At 38.3% G+C, this 22,832-nt stretch overlaps 1 protein-coding gene across 7 annotated transcripts in view; it reads right to left on the bottom strand.

Moving 5' to 3' along the window:
• Positions 1-22,832, bottom strand: part of LOC105475987 (R-spondin 2) — a 168,649-nt gene that overhangs the window by 109,893 nt on the left and 35,924 nt on the right. The window contains exon 1 of one of the 7 annotated variants that reach the window (XM_011731533.3): positions 12,918-12,935. The exons of the other annotated variants lie outside the window; for them this stretch is intronic. Within the exon in view, the coding sequence (XP_011729835.2) occupies positions 12,918-12,924 (7 nt within the window). The 5' untranslated portion in view covers positions 12,925-12,935. Of the gene's footprint in view, positions 1-12,917; positions 12,936-22,832 lie in introns of those variants that run through there. 7 annotated transcript variants of the gene reach the window in all.

The following is a 22,832-nucleotide window of genomic DNA, read 5'->3' as shown; positions in this document are numbered from 1 at the left end:
GGTTGAGGGGCTGGGAAGGGATAGCATTAGGAGAAATACCTAATGTAGATGACAGGTTAATGAGTGCAGCAAACCACCATGACATGTGTATACTTATGTAACAAACCTGAAGGTTCTGCACATGTGTTCCAGAACTTGAAGTATAATAAAAAAAAAAAAAGAAAAGAAAATGTGGTAGATTGGAATAAGTTAGGGATGATGGAGCATTTGGGGGGAAAAAACACTGCAGAAAAGCATGCAAATGTAAAACAAATAAATTATAAGCTCCTGGAAAAACTAAGGGCCATATAAGAATTAAAGCATAATATAGCCCACTTCTTGATTAAAAAAAAAAAAAAATGTTTAACTTTCTACATATTTACTTTGTAGAAAAATACCCCACATTATATCTGTGATTCGTATGTTGGTTTGTTGGCCATAATAGAAGCTGCATAATTACACCCTCCAATTCTATGCTGATAAAGTATTTTAGACATAAAGTTATATCACATTCTTGTGATGTACATACATATTTAGATTATTTAATCTGGTTAATGGCTGGGCATAACTAGCCTTAGGGGAAAAAATAACCCATATCACCATTCTCCTGAGCAGGTTATGTACATGTCAATAGTACTACTATTTATCTCACGTTCTAATCATATGTCATGTACACACACAAATAAACAACACTAGTATGAAAAGTGTCACAAACCCTATCTTGAGAATTTTTGCTAACACCTGAACACATGTGGTATGGTCACTTGAACCACAGAAAAGAGTCTCTCCTTGAGCAAACAGTAGTTGGGTTCCTCTGAGCCCTCTTCTCTGGACTAGGCCTCAACTGTGACCCCTGTCCTTGTTGGGTCTGCCTTGCAAGAATCCCACTAAGTCAGTTTAGAGAGAATCCCCCATCCTGTGTTTCTGATCACTCTTGTTATCTGATCAAATGCCTCACCCCCAACCCTTGATATCTGATCTTAAGTCAGATTAGCAAGAATCCCCCTACCCTTAATGTCTCCTCGTAGTAACTTTCCATCCAAACATCCCCCAGCCCCACTCCTTGTATATAAATCCCCACTTTTCCTTGTGTATTTGAAATCAAGCCCAGTTCTATACTGAGGTATCTTTCCTCCTATTGCAATAATTTCTGGATAAAATCCGTTTTTAATCACTTTCACTACTGTCTGGCTCCGATACTCTTTGACAGCCACCAAGAAAAATAAGACACCAACTATAGGCACCTATGATAAATTTTGAAGGTGAGGGTAAAGAGTGCAGAGAAAGGAAAGATACTATTCCAGTGGGGGACACAGGCCCCTAACTTCCACCACCCACTTGGGTGCTGGAGAAGAATGGGGAGGAAATTAGGAGTTAGATGTAATGAATGCTAGAGGAGCACACGTCCTGAGGTTGAAACCTGGGAGAGAGGATATGGGTACAGAAAATCTCTAGTAAGAATCCAGGACCATCCAAAATAGTTAACTGCAAAGCAGAATAAAGACATTTTCTGGCATATAGGGTCTCAAAAATATATATCCCAGGTATCCTTTCTTGGTAAGCTACTAAAGGATATATGCTCCACAAAAACAGAACAAACAACAACAGTAAAAGAATCAAGGCAATAGAGTACCCAACACAAGTTAGAGGCAGAAGGAATTCCCCAAGATTATGCTGACAGGAAATCCCAAATAAACATCTGTGAAGCAGGCTCTAAAGCAGCCAGACTAGACTGCTGCAGACCAGCAATGCTGAAAGGTGTTTCTCCAAAAGGATAAAATAAGATAGCTAATATATTCAAAGAGACTAGGAAGGGATTTAGCAAACTGAAGAGCATTTAGAGTTGAATTTGAGAAGCACACACAGAGAAAAAAACCACCTCCAGAGAAAACAATAACTATACAGGATATGAAATGTAACCAATATTTAACATATACACACACTGTGTGGCTCAGCTTTGGATAATCTTCTCAGAGTTGACACGGTTTGGATGTGTGTCTCCACCAAATCTCACATTGAAATGTAATCCCCAGTTGTTGGAGGTGGGGCCTAGTAGGCGGTGCAGATTCTTCATGACTTGGAGCTGTCCTGGCAATAGTAAGTTCTCTTAAGATGTGGTTTTTAAAAGCGTAGGGAACCTACCTCTTCCCAACACACACACACACACACACACACACACACACACTCTCTCTCTCTCTGTCTCTCTCTCTCGCTTGCTCACTCCTGCTCTGGCCATGTGATGTACCTGCTCCCACTCCCCCTTCCACCATGAGTAAAATCTTCCCAAGGCCTCCCCAGAAGCTAAGCAGATGCCAGCACCATGCTTCCCATAAATCCTACAAAACCACGAGCCAATTAAATCTCCTTTTAAAAAAAGTAAATTACCCAGTCTCACATATTTCTTTATAGCAGTGCAAGAATGGCCGAATACAATGATTATAAGAATATAAATGCCAACTATTCATCCCTACAAAATGACAATCCAACACTACTGGGAGGATGGGGAAAAGAAGTAGGCTCTTGTGTAGTGAGGACGGGAAACAGTGGAAGTAACCTGAATGTTTCTCTTCTATAGCAGCAATTCAGTAGATAATGCCCCAAATTAAAAAGCAGAGAAGGAGCAATAAAAGTATGTTATGGAAAGTTATAAACATAAATACTCAAAGGTTCTGAAAGTAGTCAAGGTGGGTGGGGAAGTAACAAGAAGGCATTGGAATGGAACAGTTTTTCATTATAGGCCTGATAGAACCATCTGTCTCCAAACAATGTGTATGTACAACTTTGATAAAAACAAAGTTTTAAAACAAAGGATATGGTTATTTCATTTTAATATTAGTAATGAACGATTTGCCTATCTAGGGAAAATTTCAGCCTTATGGAAATAAATTTCAAACTAAAGATTCAATTACATGGAACCACCAAAAATCAAAGGGAGGGAAATATACAGCTGAATGTTAATAGCCTGTGGGCTGCAAGCACTTAACATTACAATCTTTAAGTTCCTAGATTTGTTTCCCTAATTGCTACCAACAAAAAAGCCTTCCTAGATTTTGAAGTTTCAGTCTACAGAATCTTGCATCATTCAGCAATTGAGCAAAACTTAACTTGCTTGATGTGGAAAGAAAATAAATTATTTTGCATAATATTTTTATTTACTTAATGGCAGATAAAATTATACCCTCAATTCATATTTATACCTTCTTGCTAAAAGGGGACTTCACTTAAATCTGACAGAAAACAAGAATCAGACAAATTCACCTCATTCTAAGGTGAGCCCTTTTGGGGAGTCTCTTATTTTATCCAGGAAAAATAAGAAAATTAATCCTAGTTATCATACACATTCTTATATAAAGTATTGGTTTATAAGGGAAGAATGCCTATAGTAATGACACATGGCACTTGTAATAAATCCTTCTCACACTGTGGTATATTAACCAATATTTCCCAAACCTCCCTTAGGTCAACACAAGAGACCTCAAGTAGCCAACCAGCTTAACTGAGACCACATCAAGTAAAACCAGGCCACAGACAAGTACTTTCCTACATAAGAGACAAAACAATAGAGTATGATTTTAATAGTTTAAGCTATTCCAGCATTGGCTAAAATGTACATATTTCCAGACTTAGCAAAAATACAGACATTATCCAGGCCTAAGGAGTTTCATATTCAGTAAGAATTAAATCTCTTTGTTCCTCTTTGCCAAATGTCTTAAATAGTAACAGAAAAGTAGGAGGCACATGATAGAAAATCTGGATAAATATTAAAAATAAATGCACGTATTACCAAATGCTAAGATATTTTTCCTGTAAAACACCCATAGTTAAAAGTGCCAGTACTCTGAATTTCATATCTTCATGATCATTTAGTGAATTTGGCCTTTAATGATTCAGATTTTAAGAAAACAGAGTTCATGCCAGCCTAAGAACTGCATGTATGTTATTGCATAGATGCTTGATAGAGTTTTAAAACCTGACTTGTAGTACTATATTTATGTGTAGCTAATATAATGTAGATCATTCTAAAGATAAATACTAAAAAGATGTATACAGAAGCAAACTTGGTAGAAGATTATTTTATTTCTGATCCATGAATCACATAGTCTCGAATATATCCAAGTTTAATAAAATGAATTCTTCTCAAAACTCTGAACTACCCAACACTGATTCTTATTTTTTGAAAAAACACAGCCTGGCCAACATGGCGAAACCCCTTCTCTACTTTAATACAAAAATTATCCGGCTGTGGTGGTGCACGTCTCTAATTCCAGCTACTCAGGAGGCTGAGACATGAGAATTGCTTGAACTCAGGAGGTGGAGGTTGAGGCGAGCTGAGATCACACCACTGCACTCCAGCCTGGGTGACAGACCAAGACTCCAACTCAAAATAATAATAATAAATTAAGGTAAAATAATTAAAACACGCACACACATGACCCATAAAACCCTTTCCCATTTCTATATTTATCTCATCTTCTGCAAAGCTGACCCGTTCTCCAAGGTAGGCGTTCTGCTTTGAGGGTTTCTCTCAGCCTTTCAGTCTGAGCCAATTCTCAGTCACATGTTTTCATGCTGCTTTTAAACTTTCCTTTAACGGTTTGTTTTTTTGTTTTTCTTTTTTAACTTTGCCTTCAAATCAAGCTGGGTGAGAAAGACCACAATTGTCTCCCTTCCCTTTTTATTTTTTTCCTTTTTTTGTTAACCTGTGTGACAAGAACACTAGTCAGCCTTAGAAACTGCCAAAGCACCTGCTGATTGAGTGCTTTTTAAAGAAATAATAGTGACATTTTTCTGACAAATACAGTAGTCCCTTATGGGCATATGATGGTTTTTCCCAAATGTTCTTTAAAAGGGTAGACTTTGTGCTCTTGTTTAGTGCTACTAGCAGTAGCAAGACTAACAGGTAACTTTGTGTCAGACATTACTAGTGGCTGCTCTTCCTTCAGGACTAATTCTCTTCAGGGCAGCAACATGCCTGACAGAAAAAAAACTGCTTTCCCAGACCCTCTGGCGGTTAGGAGGCATTTGTTGCAGAGCATTCTAGACAGGAATGTGGTGTATACCAGTTGATCTATTTTGTTCATAAACATTTTTAAAAAAAAGAAGAAGAAACAGTAGCTTTTCCAGAAGCCCTCTCCAGGAGATGCCTTCTTACCTCTCAGGCAACAAAAACTTTTCATCCATTTCAGAGTCTCATCCCCTCACCACAGTCAGCAGCTCTTATCAATCTTCATTCTCCAAAGCATCTTTCACCCCATTCTTTCTTCTGCATTTTTATCACATTTCTCACTCCAGAACTTGGGCAACTCTACCAATGTACATGCTTTCATGCTCCCAACTCTCACATCCATCTAATTCATTCTCCACTACACTGTCATTGGGATTTCTTTTAAAAATTAAATAAAATCCTATCGCTTTGGCTCTTTAAAAATCCACTGTGGTCTCTACTACCTAAAGAACAAAGTCTAGTCTCAAGTCTAAGCTATGTCTCATCTGTGCACATAACAGCAGCCTCAAACTTGAGTTTGTTTCTGCTCATCACTATTCATGCCTAGAATACCTTTACCCGCAATGTTCTTATGTTTTTAGTTTTTCCTCACAATTCAAGACTCATTTGAAGCTCTTTTTCTTACATTTGTTTATTCATTTACAAACATTTATGATTACTTGCTATGTCCTACACATTAGGAACACAATAATAAGTATTAAAATGATATACATTTCCCTAACCTAAAAAGGAACATGCAGTCTCCTCCAGGAAGCCTTCCCTGATACTCTAATCACTTTTAAGAGCTAAGGGCCACCATAGTATCACTCTGAGGCATGCTGGAGTCTTCTATTTCTATATTTTACATTATAAAATTACCCAGCTATATGTATGTCTTCCCCAGTAGACCGTAAGATATCATCTCCCATACATTTTCATGTGCCCAGAGTCCACTTCAGTACTCAGCGTCAAGTATAGACATTTGCTACTGTGCAAGAACATATTGCTAAAATAAAGTTCCTTTCAATTAGCAAGTTTTAGCACATACTTTTACTTGGCTCCTTAGAAAATAAAATAAGGTTCCTGGTCTCCAAGAACATACAGTCTAACTTAAGATATTTATGCAGAATATTCCCAATTTAGTGCAACATTAATAAAGAAAAAAATCCCTAAAGCTTGGTCTCAACCATTTTGAACAATCTTATGTTATATAAGTCATTGACTTGAAAGGCAAATCAAGTATACTCTGCCAAACAAACCATTAACTAATTTACTCAGACAGTCTGACTCACTGGGATATGTAAATAAATGAACTTTTTTCTCAAAACCTTTTCCCTTTTGCTACACTGAGGCCCCACTTCCCAGATGGGTATCAGTGACCTAAGTAGAATGAGCAGATTCTATAAATGAAAGCAAGTAGGAATTTAATATAGTAGTCCTTCCTGCATACTTGAGGCCCATTCCTTTTCAGTTTGAAGCATCAATGTAAATTGAATGCAAAACCTCTCCTCTTGGCAACACAGGTGGGAAATGTCTAATTCCAAACAGCCTGAGGAACATGGGGATTGAAGGGATGTGCTAATACCCTCCAGTGTGCTAGAGGGAAAAAAAGGGGGCATATCTTCCACCTAAAAGGTGAGGACTTAACCCTCTCCTTGGTGGCCCTAATAGTCTCATTGCCAATGGGCTAAGAAAGAAAAAATGATGTCATAAGTGGGAGTTGAGTGATGAGAACACATGGACACAGGGAGGGGAGCATCACACACCAGTGCCTGTCAGGGGCGGGGGCGCGGGGCAGGGGTGGTTTGGGGGCAAGGGGAGGGATAGCATTACAAGAAATACCTAATGCATGTGGGGCTTAAAACCTAGATGACAAGCTGATGGGTGCAGCAAACCACCATGGCACATGTATACCTATGTAACAAACCTGTACACTCTGCACATGTATCCCAGAACTTAAAATATAATTTAAAAAAAGAAAGAAAAAGTGATGGCTTCATCACTTCTATCATCAGAAAGGAGAGAGGAACTGCCATCCATGATGACTTCCATAGGCCTTGGCTGACCATTAACAAAACTCCCACCACATCTTCTAGCTAACCCACAGCTGGCAGTACTGACACTTTATCCCTCCACTATGTGCTTTAGGTGGTCACCTCCCCACACCATGCTACAAAAGTCCAATCAAGACCATAACCCCAATCTCACCCACCCTGTAGTCAAACAGCCACGCTCCATCTTTAGTACCTTCCAGAGGCAGTCCCCACCTCATAACGTCTCCTTTCTCTTCTTCAAATAGCAGAGAGAGAGAGAGCAACAGTTACATTGTCTAAGCAGATTTCCAACAACAGAAGGAGTGGCTATTCTCCCCTTTCTGATAGTAGCACCAAAATTTAGGCATAATTTTCTTAAAGTCGTCAACCTTGCCTCTGGAGAAGAAAAACATTTCCCCTTAATCCCCAAGTCCCCAAACATGTATGAGAGTTTATATGTGCGTATAGGTATAAACACAAGAAAATACCAGAAATTTATATTCTCATTGCCCTTAATACACATAACTATGGAAAGTGATGGATATGTAAATCTGTTTGGGTAATCATTTTACTCTGTATTTATATATCAAGACATGTTGAACATCTTAAATACAAACAATAAGTTTAAAAACACAGTAGTTGTATGGGGCGTGGTGGCTCATGCCTGTAATCCCAGCACTTTGGGAGACTGAGGTGGGCGGATCACCTGAGGTTGGGAGTTCCAGACCAACCTGACCAACATGGAGAAACCCCATCTCTACTAAAAATACAAAATTAGCCGGGCACGGTGGCGCATGCCTGTAATCTCAGCTACTCAGGAGGCTGAGGCAGGAGAATCACTTGAACCCAGGAGGCAGAGGTTGCTGTGAGCTGAGATTGCACCATTGCACTCCAGCCTGGGCAACAATAGCAAAACTGTATCTCAAAAACAAAAACAAAAACAAAAAACAGTCGTTGCATCTGGAGAAGGGAAATAAAAGGGACACAAGAGAGATGCTTTTTATTCTCCCCGCCCCACACACCTGAGGATATATTTATGTATTACAAGTGTAACTAAAATGAGAATGAAGAGAGATGAAAGGATGGAGGGAGATTCATTGATTGATTTCTTATAATAAAATGACTCAATCAAGTTTTCAAATTAAACTCCTTTAGCATTCATACTGCTATTAGTTTACTCTTCAGAAATACTAAGAACAATCTCTCTTCATAGTTATTTGAGGGAATAAAATTGTATCACTTTAATCAAATTCAGGAAATTCCACATTGAGAAAAATGTCCCAGTATTTAAGCATCCCTGAGGAGCATGCCACATTACTCCCAGAACCCATTCAAATACAGAGCTTAGAAAGCACCAGCTTCTGGTTAAAGTCAATCCACCTAGAAACAAGGGAGTCTTTGTCAAGGAAACCCGAGTTCAAGTGCATGAGGATCAGATAAAGCACAACACATGGCATCTGAACTAAAATGATAGGCTTTGATTTTCAATTCAGAGTTAATAAACCAGCAGAATGTGAACACAAGAGAAAGGATGTAAAAATAAACTTAAGATTGGCTTCCTCTTAGGTAGTGAGAGTTGAATAGAAAAGTGGGGTTACTGAAGGTGTTGCAGAGCAGCTCTGTAAATATCTTTATTTGTAAATCTATAATATATATGGCTCTATTCATAAATAGGACACTCTGTTATGGCCACAGGTAATAGATATTAGACAAACAAGTGTTTGGGAAATACATTGTCTCTAAGGCTACTGACAATAAAAGCACAAGTATTAATTTGGAGAAGTAGATGGCCAGACTTGTGTTCTTTAAGGCCTGTATCCTGTATGGGGAGGAGGAAGTGGTGGATGGAAGGAGTTATGCAGAGTTGTGTCTCAATTACAGCTATAAAACCAGTTACCCAAATTCTTTTAGAACCTCTCGTTAGAAGCCACTCAGATTACCTAAGATAATAAAAAGCCAGGAAGCATAAGGGCTCTTTTGACCACACATTAAACATGAATTAAATTACTAAAATTTCATGGTGTGTTGTCCAAATATGGTGTGTCCCTGTATTTAGAAGTAGGGGAATTTGACAATTTTATTCCAAAGGTATTCAAAAGAAATAAAAGAGGGTACTTCCAAAGAAATAAAAAAACAAGCTGACATATATATAACTCTAATTCTCTTCAATGACAGCTTGAAAAAAAGTTGAATTGAGTTGCTTCAATGAAATAAAAATATTAACCTGAAAACACACTTGGTACAAAGTTATTCTTTGCAGTCTGCACCTGCAAACTACTAGAAGCAACCTAAATGCCCATATGCAGGAGAGTAATTAGATAAGCTGTAGTACTTCCATGCAGCGTAGTACACTGCAACCAAAGCCACTAAAAAGTAATAAGGAAAATCTACAAACTGATGTGGGGTTATTTCCAACATATACTATTAAGTAAAAAAAAAAAAAAAAAAAAACTCAGTACAAATGAGTATCTAATGTATGTTACCTTTGATAGCAGAACCAAAGGGAAATAAAATATACACATCTATTGATTTGTACAAAAAGATATCTAAGATGAATAAACAAGAAACAAAAGAAATTGGTTACCTACAGTGGACAGGTGGAAACAGAGTGAGAGATACGCAAATGTGAACAGAGTAGAAGGGATGGGGTATGGGAAGCACACACACCTCTTTCTATTGTTCTGATCTTCAGAATCATGTTAATATTTTACGTACTCAACACATTATAAACACAACAAGGATAGGCTGGGCATGATGGCTCACACCTGTAATCCCAGCACTTTGGGAGGCCAAGGTGGGTGGATTGCTTGAGTCTGGAAGTTTGAGACCAGCTTGTGTGACATGCAAAAACACCGTCTCTACTAAAAACACAAAAATTAGCCAGGTGTGGTGGCACACACCTGTAGTTCCAGCTTCTTGGGGGGCTGAGGTAGGAAGACTGCTTGAGCCCAGGAGGCAGAGGAGCAGTGAGCCAGTATCATGCCACTGTACTCCAGTCTGGGCGACAAGACCCTGTCTCAAAAAAGCAAGGATAGGGAAGAAGCAACTCAAAAATGGAATAAAAACAGAAACAAATTTATAAGTGTATATATGTATAAATGTGTATACACACACACACATGCACGCAAACATACATATACACACTTATACTTCCTAGCTCTGTTTGCTGAGAAGGCATAGAAGTAATAACACCCCAATAGTAATAAGCATATCCAGCAACCAAGTTTTGTTTTCTAAATACTATTCTCAACTAAAAGGAGCTCCTTGGAGAAATGCTTATTCCAAGGCTAGGTCAGAGAATGTAAAAATCCACCTAAAACATATTGTGCCAGAGAAAACCAAAGTGTTCAAAAAATGATGGAACACGTCAAACAGAAGTTTAAAGGAGGTCCAAGTGTCCATGTCCATCCTGGGACAATGTGAGCAACAGAATAAATGACAGTAAGAGATTATAATCTATTGAATAAAACAAACCATGAATCTATACTGCTATAAATAATAAGGACAAGGAAAAGCTCTTCCTGATTTTTTTATTCTTTGAGACATATCTCATTCCGTCCCTCCAGCTGGAGTACAGTGGCATAATCACAAGCTCACTGCAACCTCAACCTCCTGGGCTCAAGCAATCCTCCCACCTCAGCTTCCCAAGTAGCTGGGACTATGGATGCACCCCACCACAGTTGGCTGATTTTTTAAGAAAGAGGGTCTTACTATGTTGCCCAGGCTGGTCTCAAATTCCTGGGCTCAAGCAATCCTTCCACTTCAGCCTCCCAAGGTGGTGGAGTTACAGATGTGAGCCACCACACCTGGTCAAAAACTCTTCCTTGCAGAATTCCAGTTAATAAAATTAATGAGAAATTAGAAGACCACCACTTGGCAATCATTACAGTAATAATTATTTCAGGTACTAGCTAAAACCACTGAGTAAATATACAATGAGAAACAAGATTTTATATCATATCAAAGTATCTCCCACAAGATACTTATTCCACAGGGAAATCTAGTAACTTTACAAACAAGAAACCTTAACATAGTGATCAAAGTTAATATCACTAGAATGCGCTTCCTGTTATGAGGCACTGAAAAGAACACAATAGCGTGTTTGTTGTATCCCTGGCAAAAACACAGAACTTCAATCAAATCATGAAGAAACAGCAGACAAATCCAAGTTGAGGAATACTGTACAGAAATAACTGGCCAGGATTCTTCAAATGTCAAGGTCATAAAAAGACAAAGAATGGCTGAAGAATTGGTCCAAATTAAAGAAGAATAAAGTATGACCACTAAATGCAATCTATGATCTTGAATTAGACCTAAAACAATTTTTTTCTTGTACTACAAAAAACAGAGGTGCAATTGGCAAAATGTGAATGTTATCTAGACTAGATGACAGTATTGTATCAGTGCTAGTTTCCTTATTTTAATGAATTCATTGTGGTTATAAATGAGGTCCTTTTTGTTTTTAGGAAATACGCACTGATACTGAGAATCATGTCTCCAACTTATAAAATTTCAGAAAAAATAGAGAAATAGATAATACAGCAAGTATAAAGTGTAGTAAAATACTAACAAGGCCAAGAGCGGTGGCTCATGCCTTTAATCCCAGTACTTTGGGAGGCTGAGGCGGGCGGATAAACTGAGGTCAGGAGTTTGAGATCAGTCTGGCCAATATGTTGAAACCCCATGTCTACTAAAAATACAAAACTTAGCCAGGCATGGTGACAGGCGCCTCCCAGCTACTTGTGAGACTGAGTCAGGAGAATCGCTTGAACCCAGCAGATGGAGGTTGCAGTGAGCCGAGATAATGCCACGGCACTCCAGCCTTATGTGACAGAGCAAGACTCCATCTCAAAAAACAAAAAACAAACAAACAAAAAAAACTAACAATTAAGGAATCTGGATAAATGGCATGCAAGAATTATGTGCATAATTTAACTTCTCTGTAAAGTCTGAAGTTATTTCAAAGTAAAAAATTAAACAATATAGTCAATCCAAGTATATGCAGGAAAAGCAATAACCAACCAATCCATTTCAAAATAATGGACAAAATTTCCTTTAGGAATCTATAGCAATTAATATGAAGTAGTTTTGTGAAACTGCTCCTGGTTTTTTCAAATCATCAGATTTCTACATCATTTCTATGTTACATAAAACTTCTGATTACCTAAGTTCAACTTCTGATATTTCTTAAATAATAAAGCTCATCATTTAAAAGACAAACATGCTCAAACATGTCACATTTTCCTCTTCGGATTCTCAGTAGTTAGATTGATCCAACTGATTAACTCATTAACAAGTAGTTATTTAATGAAAGACATTGTCTAGATGCTTAAACTGCTATATCTGGTTCATCCTGTCTATTAGTTCGGTGCCAATAACAAGCCAGCATACAAGCTTTACTTGGTAGGCTTTTCCAAATGAAGTATCTATCTGGTACAATGATCAGATTCAGGTGTAACATACAATAATGATAATGAAAACAATCCTTAAGTAAAAATTCAAGAAACTTACTAGAAATGCATTCTTTATTACCAAAGCATTTTTATTTGGGAAAATACAAGAGCAAAGTGTTTATATTTTTTTTAAAAAAGTTCAATTATACAACTATTCATTCCAAACCAACAGTATCCACTAGAATGAACATACCAGGATAGTTTTGGGGATTGAATTCTAAATAACTCTTTTTCAGAGCCTGATGGGAAAATAAAAAGTGATTCATGATAATTAATATTTCATCTTTATCAAAAAGAATACATCTCAATATTTTATTTCACCCTAATATGTTTTCCTCTGGTTTTATATTAAACAGTTTCCGAGTTTCTTTCTATACATTTCCATACTCTAAGAGTCAATGTAACCTTCATACATTTCAAAAACCTTCAATGATTCCCAATGTCGATTAACAGCTTTTGGCCTCTCACCTTTCATTCCCAGCCTAGTGACTCACCCCGGGAAGTAACGATATCAAGAAGTTCAGGGTGTGGTAATTTTGACCAGCCCTACATGAAGCCATTCTACATATTCTACCACTCAACGAATGGGAGTTCCAAGTTCTTAGGCTGACACTCAAGAGACCAACCATCTGGTTCACCCAGGACTGGGGGGTTCCCACAATGTGAGATCTTCACTACTGATACCTAGAGTCTTAGGCAAATCAGGACATTTGGTCACCTTAACTCTGACCTAGCAACTGACCTTCTTGACCCCCCTAAACTGCTCTGTGCTTCTGACATTTCCTTTCTCTGGCTTACCTTACCCCCCTCGCCTCACACATCCAAGTGAAGATTGTTCAAGAATGTGTCCAAATGCCAACTTCTCTGTCAATTGCTTCCTTTTCTCCAATCCTGGAAGTAATTTCTCTTTACTGTAAATCCCAAAGTATTCTTTGGGAGAATTCTCAAAGTATTCTCTCCCTTCTACTGCTTGCTCTACATCGCACAGGAGGAGGCAGGACACTTTCTCCCCACTCCTGATCTTTCCTTAATGGGGAGTAGACACCTGTTCACATATTATTCACATTCTCCTCCCTCTCACTGATGTTTCCAAAGGGGAGGAGAGTTCTCTATCTGGGAAATTTGGAACAAGGAACAAATTTTGGAACATGGTAGACCAGCAGCTCTCTCCATCCTTCTTTGGAATTTGCTTGCCATTTCTGAAGTGTTACAGAAGCTGGCCTCCATGTGGAGCCCTGTGGGTCATCTACACTGTCTGTGCCTAACTGGACCAGCCTGTCTCATTTGTTGTAGTATGTTCTCTATTACCAACTTTACAGGTAAGAAAACTGTTCATTTGTCATCTGGAAATCATGATGCCTTGTCATCCTTCATAACTTGGACAAGTAAGAGGAATGCTGTTCATTGACTACCTCTTCCTGTAAACTATAGGAAGCTGTAAACTTGGCCTGTCTCACTTTCATAGCACATTGTACAGGGCCTTGCAGGCACCAAACATTAATAACTGAGTGAACAAATATAAATATCTTACTGATTTTTTTTAATCATGACGTGAAGTCAGTTCAAATTCTACTGCTGGTACTTACTAGAGGAGGGTAAACTTGGGTAACTCTTAACATGAGTCCTTTTTTGTGTGTGTGTGTGTGTGCCGATATCAGGGATTAGCAAACTACAATCAACCAGCCGAATCCAGCCCACCATATATTTTTAAGTAAAATGTTGCTATCTGAATACAGCCATACCTATTCCTTTACATATTGTTTGTGTCTGCTTTTGCACTACAGTGGCAGAAATGAGGAGTTGCCACAGAGATCACATGATCTTCAAAGCCTAAAATATTTCCTCTCTGGCCCTTTACACCAACCCCCTTCTCAGGATTGCTGCAAGGGTTATGGTTAGATGCTGTTTATTACTAACACCTAGCACATAAGTGGCTGTTATCGATTTAAATACCATAGCAAAATGCAAATTAATATTTTTGAAAGTAAATTCCTGTAGACATACAAAATCAACAGCTAAGACATGCTCTACTCATAGATTCCACACCTAGATGAGTGGGGGAGAAAGCCCACAAAAATCATTTTTAATTTGCTACAAATTTGGAGGCCCAGGAAGCATCACCTACCACAAAGCTCTTACACTGCAAAGAATCTGCTAGACAACATTTATCACAGCATTCCCAAGAACAATGACGACTCAAGGGAAACAAAAGATGCACCAAACATTTTTTCCACTAAAAGGAGTCCTGAAATAGAACTTGAGCAATAAGAATATTTACAAATTTAATATTTGTATTCTTTAATATTCTTTAGTGGACGAGAAGAAGAGGGTACTGACAGGAGTTATTACAGCTTGAAATGAGTTGTGAAAACTATTAAGTCTGACTGAGACATTGCAATAATTCTTCCTTCAATTAATTTTGACTCTGAACATTGTATTAAGTGCCAGGGATCAAAGATAAAGATAGTTCTTGTCCTTGTAAAGTTCAGGATCTAGTGAGGAACACAAGCATGTATTTAAAACTTATCTAAATTTGAACATCTAGAGTTCAAACGTTTTTTTTAAATAACAGAAATGACCCTCTCCCTTCGTCTCAGCTCCATGTCAATTTTGTTTGGTACCTGGGTTGTAGAGAGAAGTTTTGAAAGTAGGGTCCTGGGATAGATGGGAAAAAAACAAAACAAAACAAAAAACAAAAGACAGCTAGGCATATGATGTTAGCCAGGCCCTCTGGATTTGATTTCAGTTCCAGTCTAGGAGGGTGAGAAACTGCAGCTGGATGAGCTGGTTGAGGACACACTCTGCTGGAGAAACCCAAGCAGTATTCATTCCTGTGACCCAAACTACAGCTTCAAGTTTGGGAGGGTGCCAGTGTCTCTGACTCTAACTGGAAGCCAGCATGACCCTGGCATTAGTGACTTGAGACATTTCTGAAGCTAGACTCTGGTCTTGCCTGCCTGGTATCTGTAATGTACAAGCAGTGGCCATGATGGGGCTCCCCTAAATGACTTCATGCGCCACAGACATTGACAAGTGGGTGCCCAAGCAAGGGAGGAAAGCCATAATGACTGCCATGTGGTGACTGCATGTGATGCCCAGAAATTACTGGGGAAATTAACTAGAGGTAGAACACACACCATCCTTTAATCTGCTGGGTTAAATATGCCCTACTCACTTAGGATTCTTATGAAAATAAAACCAAAATGCTGGGTAAGTGCTATGATAAACGTGTATCTAAGCATCTATGGGAAGTCAGTGGGTCCAGGGGTGGAGGGAGGGACTCCTAATCCAGCCAGTTGAAGAAAATAAGAACTCTAAGAAAGCCCAATTAAAACTCATAAGAAAAGCCATTCCATTTTATGAAATTGTTCCTTTTCTCACATTTCTGTTAACGACTAAGTTTGCTTCCTTCAGAAGGTATAGTATTAAAATAGGTTACATTTTATCGAGCATATTTCACATTAATGGAAATCACTGGAGGCTGTCCAAGGTCCCTGAAAAAATGGCAAATATTTTGCCACTGATGATTATACTACTGGATTAATATTCTTTAAGGATCAAGATGACTACTTCATACAACCAGGGAGAGAAATTATCTCCCATTGATTGATTTTGTTCAGGTTCAATCAATTCCATTGTTAAATTATTCTTATGTCTCACAGGATATGCATGTAAGTTACATTTCTAAACTGAAACAAGCATAATTTGAACCAGTCTATTTATAAATCATGGTGTTATAGGCTTGAACATACTACCAGATTAATCTTCCTTCAAATAGTGGCTATAAAGAGGGTACTTAAAAGATCCCAAAGATCTTGCATCACTAATGGATAACCATTACACGGTGCAGAAAACATGACTCAGGAAGTTGTAAGAGTAAACAGATGGAGTCCATTATGAGTTTTCCTTTCTTGTGGTGTAACTAAATGGCCTTATTATGCTACCAACTTTTTAAAAAATTGTAATGTTTATTACTGATCATTAAAAATACTACACATCCCATGCACTTTGAAAAACTCACAAAGTAGATTGTCAATTCATTTTTTAAAAGACTAAAGCTTTACATTTGCAAAAGCTCTTGTAAGATAAGATAAATGTAAGTATTAAGTATCACCTGAATGAGATTACATTAAAAAAAAACAGTAAAAGGCCATAACTTCATACACTGAACATTTAATATCAACCACAAATGAATAGATTAAAAACAATGTTTACTGATACTGGGAATGTTAAAGTTTGAAGTTTTGGTTAGTGAACTTTGTTTCCAATTTGTTTCTCTCTGTAAGTGAAGGAGGAAAGAAAATGACCTTGAACAGGAGATACATCAATCTGCAGAGGTTATTTGCAATGTTTTGGATATAGTGACTAGCTTTCTCCATTTCTAGCACAAGTGGAAAAGAAGAGGGAAAAAAAAGAAGAGGAATAGAATAGGATTGATGCCCCGCACCTTACCTGTAACACAATTAGTTGTCCCACCAGCTACAGTGGTGGCTTAGATTGGCAGGGAAGAGTAGGGGACAGGGGGAAGGAAGGTAGTCATCACACAGCTTGTACAGGTTGTAGCCATAGCTACAGCTATGGCTGGACCACAGGCATACAGACCAAATACAAGCTCTGACCCTATCCTGCCCTTAAATTCAACAACTTCGGTATAACATCTTGCACACTTGTCCTACTATAAAGTTAAGAAATTTATAAAGAAAAATAATAGAATAGGAAAACAAGAATGGAAAAGGAAAGCAGAGGAAAAGAAGTTTCAGAAAAAAAAAACATCTATTGAATCTGCCAGATTTAGAAATCACTATACATAAGCATTTAATAACACATATAGTTCTCAGATTGTCTATCCAAGGATCCATTCATTCATCTTTGTTCTCACTAAATGATGAACTCCTTCAGAGCAAACACTCTTAAATTTTTATCTCTGTCACCTTAATACAGTTTCTGGTACATTAATGTAGTTATATAAATGAATAAATGGATAAATAGCTTTACTTATCTTCCAAATCCATAATTCCAGTTTCTATTTTGTGTCCTAGCCACATACCCTAGATACATAGTGAATATTTCCCCTTATCAATTATTTCAAAATTAAGATATTAGAATAAATAAAAATCAGCCTCCCACTACCAACCTGCTGTCTCTTTTCAGAAGCATCATAAGCAGGGTTTTTTTTTCCTTTTTCATTTTTTAAGAGGCAGGGCCTCACTCCGTCACCCAGGCTGAAGTACAGTAGTGTCATCATAGATCACTGCAGCCTCAAACTCCTGGGCTCAAACAATCCTCCTGCCTCAGCTTCCAGAGTAGCTAGGACTATAGGAGTATACCACCATGTCTAGCTAATTTTTAAAATTTGTTGAAGATACAGGGTCTCACTATGTTACCCAAGCTGGTCACGAACTCCTGGCCTCAAGCAATTCACCCACCTCAGCATCCCAAAGTGTTGAGGGTACAAGTGTGAGCCATTGCGCCCAGTCTAGCATTTCTTATTGTATACTGCAGCAAAAAAGTATTGATCACCACCACCTTCTTTCATCTCCAAGGTCCTGTATGTCATCAATGTGAGCAGACATTTCTAAAGCTTTCCAGCATCTCTTATTGGTGCCCAATGCCATGACCCCAGTCCAGCTGCTAATTAACTTGCGCCTGGATCACTGTAAGAATATCTAACTGGCCTCTCAGGTTCTACCTTCAGCCACTAATCTTCTCTATAACCTGCGTTCATCCCTCCGTGGAAGATAAGCATGCCTGAGAGGCAGGTGCCACGTCTTTTTCAAGTCAGAGTGTCCTCTCACATATTTGGAATAAAAATATTCAATTACCCCAGAGTCTGAGGTGCCACATGGGCATCAATTTATTTTCAACAGTAGACCTCTTTGGAGTCACTGAATTATCTTTTTAAAGTATAGCCTTACAAGTCTTTGTGATGACAAGAGAACTGAGAACTTCTTATTAAAAAGTAGCTCTTGGAATGGAGTTTTTACAATTTACTTGTATACTGTGCTTTCCAGACTCTTTTCAATGTCTTGGAAAGGAGGCTGGGCACGCTTGGTGCTGGTGGCAATGTGTGGAAAGAAAGGCATGGGGAGTAGAAAAAATGCAACACCAAGTTGTACATTCTTTGTGCAATTCCATCATATCTGAAACCTAAAAACTACAACCCACTGGCAACACCCTTCGCTGAGTCACTGTATTCTTTGTGTGCATTTTTCTAAGAGCAATCAAAAACAGTAATTGCAGGACTAACTTTAGAACATGAAATCATGGCATCTGTGCTGACATGGAACGCAATGTGAAAAGTAATCTCTCATTAAACCAGAAACTGTGGTTTACATTGTTTAAAAAGTGCATCGGATCGCTCATTCTCAGGGGATAGATCATAATGCTCCTTAAGGACAGAAAATTGAAAGAAAGTATTAGTTCCTTCCACAAAATATCTAAGAAATCTCATGAGGTTCTGGGGTTTTTTCCCCCTCCTTACTTGTTCTATTTACATAAGGAATAAAGTGTTCTTTAAATATGTATTTAAAATGTCCTTTTCTCCACCTAAGATTCTGATTCAAATAAACTATTTTAAACACACACACACATGCCTATATATACACACACACACACACACACACACACACACACATATTTGAAATAGTCTGAGGAATTTGGTTGTGGTGGGTATTCAGTGACATTGAGGAATTACTGTTAATTTTTATAGTAAGTGTTATGATGGCATCGTGGCTGTAAAAGAACATTTTATACATAAAGAAGGAAGTATGTTAGGATAAAGTACATTATATCAGAGATTTGCTTTAAAATGTTTTGCCAGAGACAAAAGGGAGAGGACAGATGAAGCATATACAGAAAAACATTTTAAAACATTAAATCTGAGTGATGGATGTAGGAGGTATCTCCTATTTGTGGTTTGACTGAAATATTTCATAATAAAATTCTCAATTCCTGTTTTGTCCCTTCTATTTAAGACTCAGAATAACAATTACAGAGGCTCAGCCAAGAAGGTGTGGGTCCACAGTAGCATCAAAATAGGAGATTTTGCTGTCCCCTGGTTGTGGTCGAAGCTATGTCATAACCAAATTGTGAAACGGCCAGTCTGTGAAGTGCACTAAATATTAAGAAAAGATGGGTGTGCATGCCCAGAACACTTAACCTTGTGATAACCTGTGACCAGTCGCACTCCTACACAGAAGCTAAGCTTTATTATCTTCATGTTTTAAGCAATATTACCAACTCTTTTCCCTAAATACTGTTTTGTTTTCCATTCTATGATAACATATAAATGTTTTACATTAATAAAATTGATTGGAAGTTCTCTCTAGGGAAATACATCTTCCAAGTTTTGACCTTTGCTTACTTAGTAGGAAGAGAAAAAACAGCTGGGAAACAGAGATGGAATCCTTTTCCAATGAAACAATATAATGGAGACAAAAGACCAAATGATTACCTGAGTATCTAGAAGTAGCAATAGAGCTTTAGAATGCTTTTCTGAATTGTACTATTATCTTGGAATTACTGTCTCTTACAGCTCCTTTTTAGTATAAGTGAGTCACCAGGTAAGAACAAGTCAACAATTTGGTAAGACTTCCTACTGTGCATCAACTCTTTTTTGGGGGTTTCTTACGGTGTTTAGTCTCACCTTTGGGTATGAATTAATAGTAACACAGACACAATTAGTAGTTTCCACATCAGTAGCACAAGTTTATAGTGAAAGTTGATTCCTCACCAGTTTTTGTTTTTTGTTTTGTTTTGTTTTTTGTTTTTTGTTTTGAGATGGAGACTCACTCTGTTACCCAGGCTGGAGTGCAGCGGCACAATCTCAGCTCACTGCAAGCTCCGCCTCCCAGGTTCACGCCATTCCCCTGCCTCAGCCTCCCTAGCAGCTGAGACTACAGGTGCCCACCACCACGCCCGGCTAATATTTTTGTATTTTTTGTATTTTTATTTCACCATGTTAGTCAGGATGGTCTTGATCTCCTGACCTCATGATCCGCCTACCTTGGCCTCCCAAAGTGCTGTGATTACAGGTGATTCCTAGACATAGAATCTGAGCTTGCCCCAGAAGAGACTGTTTCAGTTTCCCTGGATTGGGAACTGGGCTCTCCAGTCACCAAATGCTCCCTGGTTTACTCCCACCATTTTCAGGTTTGGGAACCACCAAGTCTATCTATATGCTAGCTAATGAAAACATTTTTCATGATTTTGGTAAATATATTACAAAGATAGAGACCCAGAGGCATCTTATGAATCTAGGCGTACCGTCCTCCAAGCACTAGACAGCAACTTTTCAGTTTGCTCTAAAATCCAAAGTGTTTTTTTGAAAACTTGGTAGAATCAGCAATAGGCATTTCCTTCATGCCAGGTAAATCAATACAGGTGATGTGCTATCCTTAGGGATACTGGTAAAGCAAATAAAACCCAAAACCTAAAAAACACCCCACTTCAGGCTGACTCTCATTAGGAATGCAGCTGGTGACTTTAAATGAAACCAATGCTTATTTACCATTTCAAAAATCCTAGATCCCTTAAGAATTATACTAAATCTATTCCGCCTGTGTGCTATAAATGGAGCAGCAAAGCTTGGATAACAGCACATCTGTTTACAGCATGGTTTACTGGAAATATGCTAACATCTATAGCAAAAGATTCTCTCTGCCCCCTCTGCAAAATTCTGCCATCTTTCAAGTTTCTGCACCTATGACGACCATTTCTGTCAAGACCTCAACTGTCATTCAGGCAAGGAAGGTTGTGGCACATCACAGAGACCTGTGTGATGCCTGTGTCTATGGTGTTTTTCAATGTTAGGCTGTAGCTATACATTTACCCGCTCGTCCCACAAGTTCGAACAGTCCCAAAACAAAGACCACATGTTACAAAGATATCTCATTTTCTTGCATTTCACTCTATTGTCTTCACAGATATTGCAGGATTCTTGCTGGGGGTGAGGTGGGAGGAAGGTTGTTTTATATATTGAAGGATTCTGGCAACTTTACGTCAAGTCTATTGGCACCATTCTTCCAACAGCATGTGCTCCCTTCTTCTATCACATTTTGGTAATGCTTGCAATATTTAAAATTTTTCATTATTAATCTGTTATCGTGATCTGTGATCAGTGATCTTTGATGTTACTATTGTAATTGTTTTTGGGCACCACAAACTGCACCCACATAAGATGGCAAACTTGATCAATAAATGTTGTGTGTTCCGACTGCTCCACTAACTGTTGCTATCTCTCTCCCTCTCTCCTCAGGCCTCCCTATACATCAACTCTTTTTTGGGGGGTTTCTTATGGTGTTTAGTCTCACCTTTGGGTATGAATTAATAGTAACACAGACACAATTAGTAGTTTCCACATCAGTAGCACAAGTTTATAGTGAAAGTTGATTCCTCACCAGGTTTTTGTTTGTTTGTTTGTTTGTTTTGAGATGGAGACTCACTCTGTTGCCTACCAATTTACCTACCAAAGTAAAGACTCACTCTTTACTTTGGTAGGTGAATTAGGTCATGATGGTAGATCTCTCATGAATGGGATTTGTGCCCTTAGAGGAAGAGGCCAGAGAGTTAGTCAGTGGTCTTTCTGCCATGTGAGGATACAATGAGAAGTTGGCAGTCTACAAACCAAGATGTCCCTCACCAGAGCCTGACCAGCTGGCACCCCAATTTTGGACCTCTGTGCCTCCAGAAGTGTAAGAAATAAGTTTCTGTTGCTTACAAGCCACCTAGTCTATGGTACCTTGTTATAGTAGCCTGAATAAAGACATCCTATCTCACTGTCAAATAATATATAGTATAATCAAGGGGTTAATCAAGAAAAATGATACTAAACACCCATATCTAGAAGGCTCTGAGAAACAGGAAAATAGATAAGGCTGAAGTCCTCGAAAAGCACCCAACCAGAAGGTTGTATAAACAGGCATTAAAATAGCTACATTAACAGACAGTGTGTTATAAATATTGAAATTCCCTATTTTAATCCATGAACTTCTCCACTGAAGGCATCTAGACTGGGTCTTACAGGCTAGACTTCAAAAAGCAGAAGGGAGATGAAAAGAAGGAAGGACACTTTAGACAGGAAGAAACCAATGAACGCAAAAGTACAGGGAAAGAAAACCCAAGGCAGCTTGGGAACAGTGAGTGCTGCAGTTCAGCCAACATCCAGAGTAAATCCCTGATGGTCTCAGAAAAAAGTTGTAGATTGGGTCCAAACCAGGCAGAACCTGAACTATCACACTGAAAATGAGAATTATCTTCCAGGCACTGAAAAAATCCAAAATCCGAGCAAGAAAACAACATGACCAAAGAGTAATCAGATGATGACTAATGTGGTTTGAGGTGTAAAACTAATGGAGGAAGGGGGCTGATAAATACAGAGGAAAA

The sequence above is a fragment of the Macaca nemestrina genome, chromosome 8, assembly GCF_043159975.1.
Source record: "Macaca nemestrina isolate mMacNem1 chromosome 8, mMacNem.hap1, whole genome shotgun sequence".
In the NCBI taxonomy this organism is placed as follows: domain Eukaryota; kingdom Metazoa; phylum Chordata; class Mammalia; order Primates; family Cercopithecidae; genus Macaca; species Macaca nemestrina.
Note: the sequence above shows the minus strand (reverse complement) of the source record. Positions and strands in the feature narration are given on the sequence as shown.